At 43.9% G+C, this 9,885-nt stretch overlaps 1 protein-coding gene across 7 annotated transcripts in view; it reads left to right on the forward strand.

Annotated features, from left to right (window-relative positions):
- Positions 1–5,618, forward strand: part of DGKD (diacylglycerol kinase delta) — a 60,284-nt gene extending 54,666 nt beyond the window's left edge. For 6 of the 7 annotated variants that reach the window (XM_085070051.1, XM_085070053.1, XM_085070054.1 and 3 more), the window contains 2 exons: positions 206–336; positions 1,457–5,618. In XM_085070051.1, coding sequence (XP_084926177.1) covers positions 206–336; positions 1,457–1,546 — 221 coding nt within the window. In that variant the 3' untranslated portion in view covers positions 1,547–5,618. The remainder of the gene's footprint in view (positions 1–205; positions 337–1,456) is intronic. The other variant, XM_085070052.1, reaches the window with a different exon arrangement.
- The last annotated feature ends 4,267 nt before the right edge of the window (positions 5,619–9,885 follow it).

A 9,885-nucleotide genomic window follows, 5' to 3' on the forward strand; every position in this document is an offset into this window, starting at 1 on the left:
CGCCTCTTCTTAAGAGAACATCTCTTACCTTTCTTTGCCCTACCTTCCTTCATTCAAGATTGAAGGTTGTGCTTCCCTCCCCTTGGTTAGAGACTGTGGTCCTGCTTGCCCTCCTCCTCTGGCACTGAGTGCTGTGGTGTCCTCATCTCTCTGTCTCCTGGGATTCTGGGTACTCAATGCACTCCTGCTTTTCCATCTCTAACAGTTCACCTCTGGGGAACGGAGGAGGTTGCGGCGTGGCTTGAGCATCTCAGTCTTTGTGAGTATAAGGATATCTTCATCCGGCATGACGTCCGGGGCTCTGAGCTCCTGCACCTCGAACGGAGGGACCTCAAGGTACTTTCATGGTCGGCTCATGAGAAATAGCCAGCTGCATCTGCATGACCTGTGCTGAATGTGCTTGGCAGTGGTCTGCCCACTGTTCATTCCAGGTGCCTTGGCAAAATTAATGGGTTCACTACAGCCCCTTGTTTTATTTGCTCACCATTTTGGGTCACCTGGTTTTTAATAGCAGAGAGGTAACAGAGTTGGTTGAGGTACCAGCTGTCCAGCGCTGCCACAGCTTCCTGGAGATGTGATACAGTCCAGCACACAGGTTGCCAATAGTGTTCTTGAGAGTCTCTGATTTTAATTATGGAAATTTTTCTCAGTACAATCAAAGTACTGTCTTTGCAAAAGGTGTTGTAATTGGGAAGATTTGGTTCTTACCGTGCAGTGACTGGACAAATACATCATCACACTTCTTTGTTACAAGAAAAAGTGACGGTGCGCTTTGATGAGGCTTATGGGTGGAGAGATTCTCTTTTAATAGTGCGTAGCAACCACATTGCACAACTTTTTATCTCCTCACCAGGAGACATTGTTCCTACCAAGAGAAATTGAAAGTGGTGGTTCTTTGCATGTGCAAGAGACTTGTGTCATCATTCTGGTGACTTGCATGGAGCAGGAAAACACTGTTGTGAATTAGTGTGTGGCAATTTGTTCAATACCCCTTGAATCTCATTTGTCATTTTGTCCATCTTCCCATGGTGAGGTTTGCTGTAACCTGTGTGTAGCTCACCCCTCTGCATGCCATCCACATTCAGCCTGTGTTCGTTGCATGGTACCCAGTTACTTAATGTGACTGGTTGGCTCTTCCTGCATGTTTTGGCTGCTAGCTTAGGTCTTTGACATCTATGTGCTCTTTCTGTTCTTTCCACCTTTGGCAGCCAAAGCAATTTGTGTTTCTGGCTTGCAGTCCACAGTTCTTTCTCTACATTGCTCTGTGCCTGGTCTGCATTCCTTAGTAGCTTTTTGACATGTGGTTGGAGGCTCTGTGTGTAACCCTTAGGTTTGGAATTTTTCTGGTTGATTTCCTCCTTTCTTTGTAACTGGCTGACTGGTTTGTAACCATTGCTTGGCCACCTGGAGTGTCCTTCTGCCTTTCTCCTAAGGAAAGGTTTTCTTTTTTCTTCAGGACCTGGGTGTGACCAAAGTGGGTCACATGAAGAGGATTCTGCATGGGATCAAGGAGCTGAGCCGGAGTACTCCTGTCAGCGAGGCTTAGCTTCTGTTTTCACAGCCTGTGTCTACCATTCCCCCTAATTGCACAGCAGTCACCTCACAAAGCAGATGTGCTCACAGCTGTCTCTGTTGAACAGCCAAGTTTTAGCTGTTCAGAGCTCATATCAACCAAGCATGGTGCTACATTTTTCCTGTGGGGTATAGCTGCATCCAACAGAGAGGCTCCTCCTCTGCGGTCGGCAGAGCCTCGTGGAGAGAACTCAGATGCCGTGTTTGAAGAGCCATGTCTTCCGAAATGAAGAGTTCTGATTCCAGGGACAGTGCAGGACTCCTGAGAACTGCAACACAGCTACCTTTACTGGATAACTTCATCACAGTAGGATCATTCAGGGCAAAAGATATATTGGCCAGTCTTAGTTCAGGAGCATCTGACAGTCTTTTCAGACCCAAAACTTTTCCTGCTCATCTGTGTGTCACACCTTTATTTGGTGTATTTAAGTGGGACAAAGCCTCTCCTTGTAATCCCTCCTTACTAATCCCTTTTTAATGCATCTGTAGCTATGTGCAATTTGCATCTGAAATTGGAAGCCAGTACAGACCTCCTCCACTGAGTATCCAGTGATTCTCTCTCACTCACACCTTTGCAACAAACAATGCATGTAGTCCAGACAGGGTTTGTAACCTGTAGCAGGGCCTTCTGCTGGGCCTGGTTTCCTCTTCCATCCAGGGGCAATGGTAAAACTTTCAGGTTTTCACAAAAAATGTGGTGCTGAGTCATCAAAGACAATTGTTCAGAAATTCCTGGTAGTAAAAAAAGAAAATTCTGGAGAGCTATGTGGTTACAGGAGATCAGTTCTGACATTCCCTCTTCTGAATTCATTTTCAGCAGACCAGATAAAAGGGAGAGGAAAGCTAACGAACTGTTTGGGCTGCACAAGAAGGGAGATATAGGACAGCTTGCTTCATTGTGGTGGAGGGAGCAGCATGATGGCCAGGTATAGCTTCCTGCCCATTTATTGCCACTTCTGTGGCCACAAACATGAGAGCTGTTTCTTTACTTTAGCTCGCAGTGTAGAAAACTATTACTGTCACAAAATATGTGATTTATATATGGTACTTGCATCTTTTCACCTGTCCTGGTTTTAGTGGCTTTTCCATTTTGCTTCTCTTTCATGCTGCCTTGCTCCTTCAGAGTAATAGAAAAGATTAGGGTAGCTCAGTTCTCCTGGGCTTTTACCCCTAAGAGAGATTACTTATGCTGTCAAACATCAAGACTCCTGTAAGAGCACTGAGAGAAGGAGCAAATGAGCATAATAATGAAAACTGGAGTATGTTGATAAATTGCCTTTGGTACCAGCAGCAGTGGAGCACGGAAAAATTAGTGCCTCTGAGTCAGATGGCTGACCCCAGTTGGGTGGCTGTAAAAGCCCAAGACCAGCATGCATAGTTATATCACTATCTTTATCACTGCAAAGGGAATTTGGCAACAGTCAGTGCTGTAAAACTTGAGAGACAGCAGAAATTTTTAATTACTCTGCTGTTTTCTGTGTGGTTTTCTTAATTACTACAGAGTGGCACCTGTCTGACTATGGCTGCAGATAGAAAAGGCCACATACACAGTGGCATAAAAGATAATTTGCTGAGGACATAATTCTTTCTTTACTTGTAAGGATTTTTATCAAATTGATATCATCTCTAATAACAATCAGTCAAGTTAGTTTATGTAAAGGTTTGTCAGCCTATAAAGGCTCTGGGCTGATTTTGTTTCAGCTGGGCAAACTATTGAATTCTCTAGTGTTTCACCAAGGGTCGTCCTGACTCTGCCTGTGCTAAGCAGACACATTCACCCATGTTTCTCCTCTCAGCCTGGCGAATGACGGGGTTTGCTTGATCCAGCTAGAAACACTTTTGGTGTAAATACTGTGGAGCCTGAGCAGGAAATATGTCCAGCCTTGCCCTGAATTTATTTCTCCTATGTATGTGTTGACAATTGCTTCCATACCTGTATTTTTTTTGTTTATCAGTACAGACCCCCTGCGTTGAATTCCTGAAGTGTCAGATAAGCAAGAATTGCAAACATGCTATATTGTCCCACTTCCTTGCTGAGGTACAGAGCAGTGTCTGGATGAAAATGAGGTGAAACTCATTAAGAGAGCCCCAGAATGCAGCCATCCTCAATGGTGGGCTGTGACATCACAGTGTGTGCAGCCCACTTCCTGTTTCAGAACTGTGGCATGCCTGGGAGATCCATGTGTCTTCCCAGGAGAGTGCAGCAGGAGAGCAAGGCAGATGGTAACTCCGGAGAAGAGGTGAGATTTGTGTTTGTTCCTGTGTGTAGTGAAGGAGCTGTTCTTGCTGTGAACTTTCCCCAGGCAGCCTCAAAGTTAAAGATGCATAAACAATAAGCATTTACCTTGCTTACATAATCCCTGAGGGAATAAATTCTTTCTCCCATAGAAACAGCTCCTCTCTACTCTTCCTGCCCAGAGCAACAGAGGAATCCAAAGAGTTTTTATGTTCAGGCATGTTCCTTAATTCATGCCATATCTGTCAAGACATGATGGCCATTAGCCATCTGTATGAGTGATGATGCCTGCACAGACCCATCTTCATTTCTTTTGCTGTTATGATCTGTGTGTCAATGCCTTCAGATCGCTTTTGTGCACATGCACATTTATCAAAGGGTTGACAGCCAGTATATTCCTGTGTGTTACTTAGCAGAGGCAGGGAGGGAGTTGTACCTTCTTTTAAGACCTAGAAAATGGGATCCACATTTAACCTGAGCACCTTTGAATATTTATTAAGGTATAGATCTAAAAAACCCAAAAGGGTTGTAGTTCTGTGTGTCTCACTGGGAATGGTGCAGATTTCTGTTGCAGAGATTTTTGTGAATAGATGAGGACAATTTGTGTTGAACATCTGTGAGAGCTATCTGCAAAGTAGGGAGCCAGGTAGAACTCCTGGCTACATTATTCTTGGGTTTCTCTTCTGGCATCTGATAATTATTTGTAGGAAGAAGCTCAGGAAAGACAATTAGTGAAAAATCTGCTGCTTTGCCAAAAAAAGACTGTCTAGCAGTCTCAGGAATACCAGCCTGAGAGACGCTAGAACTGCACACACCACACAGGTGTTTAGTCCCTTAAAAAATGCAACTCCTGTGAAAGCCCTGCGGTACCTTCTGTTTGCATCCCTCTCCCCTGGCAGTGGCTGTTGTGAGCTGGGCATGGGATTTCTTCTGCTTGGAAGAAGCTTCAGTCCATTGTCTCACATTCTGGCACCGTCCTGGATATTTAATGGCAGATTCTGGGGAATGATGGTCCGGCTAAGTGAGATTGCATGCAGTGGAGACTGGTTTAGCTGTTGGCAGGGTCCTGCCCTGGGCTGCCCTCAGGAGGGCTGGTACAGCCTCTCTGTTGTAGCTTGTGGGATGTCGGCAGGAGCTGGCGCGGTGGCCAGCGGGAGCTGTGCCACTGTGTGCCTGGAGGTGCTGGCCTGGCACCTGGGAGCCTCCAGCTCTGCCAAGGCCTTCAGTGCCAATGCTGCAACTGCTTCTGCACCCAAATCATATGGAAAGCTTCATTCATTGTTTAAGCGTTATTTAAAAATGTGCATAAAAGCGATTTGATTTATAAAACAGACTGTTTACAAGACATATTTTGTATCTTAAGATGTGTGTACTGTAAAAAGAAAAAAAAGGAAAGGATGAAAAATTATGTTTTTCTACAACTGTCAGCAGTGACTGCATGTCTGTATTATTGTTCACCAACCATTGTTCCTCAGGGGTCTCCCCACCATTCCTGTGATACTGTCAAAAGCATCGGGAAGCAAGTGAATCCCTTCCCAAGTACAGTCTTGGGAAGAAGGTTTTGTGCCTTAAGAATGGGACCTGCTTCCCTCCTATTTATTTTGTTAATTTATACAGTGATTACCGTGGAAATGTCTCTTGTACTTGTTTTTGTACATAGTTAAATTGTTGTAAATATGTTTTTCTTGTATATGAAGTAAACATGTTTCTGAACTTCCAGTAAGGATTTTGTGTTACTGATTTCATTGTGAGACGGCTGCTGTGACCACCTGGTGGGAACCAGCTAATAAAAACCTATGCTGTGGTTAAATGGTTTCATCCTGACTTGCATCAGAAGTTCAGAGTTGTTCCTTAGAGAGGAATGAAACGGTAAATATAAATGTTGAAAACCAGTTTTGTAGCGTTTTTTGTGTTGGTTTAAGTGGCATGATGTAGAAGACATCAGGTAGTTTTATTTTTTTAGCTATGTCTTGCAGTGAACAAAAGACGTTTTAAATGTGTTGCTTCTACTGGGGCTCATTCTGATCATAGCTCTACTGGCAGCAAACCCACAGCTCTATGGGAACACTGTCAGACTCAGCAGGGCTGTGTTGGTTACCCTTCCTTGGGTGGCTCTTCCTGGCCCCAGTGCTGCAGTTGCCAGGATGAGATGGGCATGGATGCATGGATGCTTCAGGATGGAGAAGTTGTTCTCCACCTGGGCCTCTGTGCACTCAGTTTATTGCAGACAATACATACAGTGACTGGAGTAAGTGAAAGTGCATTTACAAAAATGTGGGAGAAGTGAATTTTCTCATGAAATGTAGAAGTTTAGTGCCATAAATGACACCTGTAAACTTGAAACAAAAAAATTTGGAGATGTTCGGGCGAGAAGTCCATGGAGTGGATTGTGACAAGCTTTCTCTTCCATCTGTACAGATTGGTGTGTTCATAAGAGGCTGACAGAAAACTTCCAGCAGATTCATTTAAACTGAGAGGATGGTTGTAGGATTCCACAGTACTGTTGCAAAGTGGATGGAAAGTAGATTACAATGGTTGTGAATATTTTCTATGTGACCTTTGTACTTGGTAATTAAACAGAAGTGTGGAGATAATAGTGTATGGAACAGGAACATCATGCTTATGTTACAAACTCTTGCATGATGAAAGTGGTAAAATTGATCATTACAATGTTAGTTACCTGAAGCCAGAATAAGGAGAAAAATTAGTGTTTACTCACACATGCATCAGACCCTGAGTGTTAGGCTCTGCTTTAAGTGGCACTACAGAAAACATGGAAAGAAAGCAACAACAGAGACAAGATACTCTTACTCCTCTTCTATAGGTTAATTAATTTTGGTCTTTTTTCTTAATAATGTGGCAGAAGACAATAGCAAAAAACTTACTACCCCACTCTGTGTCATTACTGAATGTCAGACCTCCTTTCTCAAGGCTGCCATCCTCTTGGTTTAACTACCTGGTGAATCTTGAGAGGGTGGAGTCGATTGGGATGGAGGTGTGCTGTGGCGATATCTACCAATGAGTTTAAATAAAAAAGTGTGAATAACTGTGTACCCCCTAGCTGGGCCTGGAGCAGCTTGAGGTGTTTAATTCTCATGTGGGCAGAATGAAAAAGTCCTGAGACTGGAATGTGACGTTCCGTGTTGATAACAACTAGAAGAGTCATGGCAGTTCTCCAGCAACCTTCTTCTGAAGAGTTACAGCATTTTGCTGGCTTACCCAGTGACCTGGGGGTGTTCTTCTTCACAAGAAAGGAAGATCTGGGGCAGTTTGCATAGGACGTAGAAGACCCCTTTGGTTGACTTCATGGTAAAATGCAAGTCAGTTATGGCTTTTCTTCATGGGAGCAGGGAAGGGAGCGGCCTCACCCCCTGTGTTCTCCTCCATGTATAGGTTGGTTTGCACCGATGGGATGCTCCAGGGGCGGAGTTGAGCGAGGGGACAGTCTCTCTCTTGGTAGAGGCTCTGCAGAGCTGCAGCCCCAGTAGCACTCCCAGGTGTGAGCAGATCCCAGCCAGGGAAGTAACAGGCTCGGAGGAACTTGATATCTGCACAGGTTTTCGAATTCCTCTTGCTCCTAGGCTGCAAACTGGATTCACAGCAGCACTTCCCAGCAGCACATAGTCTTTCCATGGAGAAGTGTTCTTGCCTTTCTGGCACGTGTTCCAGTGCTCCTCTGAACTGTGCAAAACCTTGGGCTCCAAGGACCTTATCTTCAAGTAACGGCCTGAGGAGACCAATATTTCAGCTTGAGTTTCCTAGGGAAGCAAGAGTGGTCTCTTTTTCTGGAGAAAATGAGCCTGTCTTTCCTCTTTTAATGCCTGTTTGGAGCTGCTGTCTCATTTCAGACAGTTCACAGGGAGAGATGATGGCTCACAGAACACTGCAAGTTTTGCAAGAAATTGGGACTTGGGATGAGAGGGCTCTTTGGTAGAGCTCTGGTGTGTAGAGGCTCCAGTGTGTATGTAGGACGTAGACTTGGTGCTTTTAGTGCTCAATGAATTGTTCAGATTTGTTCCAAATTAAAAGCTATGAAATAGGAAGCATTGATGGATGCAGCACAGGATGACTGTTGAAGAGCTGTGGGGTTTGATTTTTGTGCTACCTTTTTTTGCCACTTCTGTTTCCTTCTCTATCAAAATTTACATCTGTCAATAATTTACTTAATTTGCAGAAATTTATGGTTTTAATTTAAATTTAGAAAAATTTGAGAGGAGTGGTTTGGTGCTTCTGGCTAAGAGGCTAAATGCTGAGAACACATTTGAGAATTTGCCAGATGCTTTCCTGTAGAAGAGGCAAACCTAAAGCTTTTGGCTTTATTTATACACAGGGGTGTGTAAACACTCTGGTGTGCTCTGTCCCTTCAAGCTGTAAAGGGGAGTATCTTTCAGCTGTGAAATTTGAAACATCCATGATGCTTTTTTCCTTCAAGGAGGTGGTTTCTTCGATTATTAGTACCTTTCATAACACTTAATCAGAAATCTCCACAGTGTTAATTTAAATTTATGGAGCTTCTGTCTTGCCATTCTCTTGTGAGGTTTCTCTCTCCTCTTTACTGTCTTCTAGCCCTCCTTAGAAAAATACCTATTTTTTTACAATGAAGGTGAACTAGACAGCAGTGAGTCCAGCACTGTGATGTTTTAGATTGAAATGGTTCCCTGGCATGCAAAACTTGAAGTATCCTGGAGCATCTTTTCTTCAATCACCTCCACCTGAAGGCATAAGACACCTAAGAGCCCAAGTGCTGGCTTTTAAAATGCTTATTTCTTCACTGCAGTGGCAAGTGGCAAGGAAGTTTTTAGGAGGCTGACACGTTGGTTTGGATGTTTGAGGCTGGCAGTTGGTGTGCATGTCCTGAATTTCCAGTCTTATTTCTAAAATATATATACCAAATCTATACCAAATCTTAAAACATGTATTCAAAACCACATAACCCACATGGTAGCAAATAGCCAGGTCAGCTACAAATTTTAAATGTGTGATAAAATGTGTAATAATACCTGTGTTTCTATTTAGATTTCCTGTTTTATGTTTCCAGTCTTCAGTGTTTTTCATAAACTTAATTTGCAGCAAAAATCTGTTATCATTAATCACAGCTGAAGTTTTCTTGTTGAATGGCTGACATGAGAATAAAGAACATACCAGTAGAGCTTTGCAGTGCACACATCTTCCCCAGCTCAGATATGGATGCAGCAATCCTTTTAGCTGAAGTCCCTAATGGATGAACTTTGTTTAAAGAGATTTTGTTTTCAAGAAAGTCCATAGCCAGGCTTGTGAGGGGAGAAAGGAAACAAAAGGTTTATAAGCAGTCAGAGCTCTCCTAATCAGTTTCATGGGATGTGAGCTGAGATCCTGCTGGGGGCCCATCTTTCCCTAACCTCTGGTCGCACTTTCCCTGATGAAGGACCCCAGAGGACTCCTGGGTGCACAGGTAATTTGCATGAAGATGCCATATCTTCAACATCAGGAAGAATTTCTTCCTGGAAAGGGTGGTCAGGCATTGGAAGGGGCTGTCCAGGGAGGTTTGGAGTCCCCATCCCTGGGGCTGTTCAAGGAATGACAGGATGTGGCACTCAGTGCTCTGAGCTAATGGCAAGGTGGGGGTTGGTCATGGACTGGACTCAGTGGTTTTAGAGGTCTTTTCCAGCCTGAGTGATTCTGGACTTCTGCTGCAGAGCTCACAGAGGTGCCACTGCACACACTATTCTCAGAGAACTGGAGACACGCTGGTTCCTACTGCCTCCAATGCGGGAAAACTCCTGCAAAGGATAGGGGTTTTCGCTAAATGTTTAGTGCTCAGAATTCAGTAGAATACTTTGTTCTGATGAGAGCTAACCCAGGATACCAGAAGATACAACATGCTAGTATAAGCATCTGGTACAGCTCATGGCTGTCAGGGGGGTTAGTTCCCTTGGCTATTTTGTGGTGGAAGCTTTGATGATAAAGTGAAGTACAAGGACTCTTAAGAATTACAGTATGTGTGTCCCTTTTGGGTGACTGTGTGCTGTGAGAAGAGGGCAAGATGTCTCAAGAGACCTCAGCACTGAGTACATACAATTGCAAACTATATATAACCA

This window comes from Lichenostomus cassidix, chromosome 9, assembly GCF_008360975.1.
Source record: "Lichenostomus cassidix isolate B80296 chromosome 9, HeHo_3.0, whole genome shotgun sequence".
NCBI lineage: Eukaryota > Metazoa > Chordata > Aves > Passeriformes > Meliphagidae > Lichenostomus > Lichenostomus cassidix.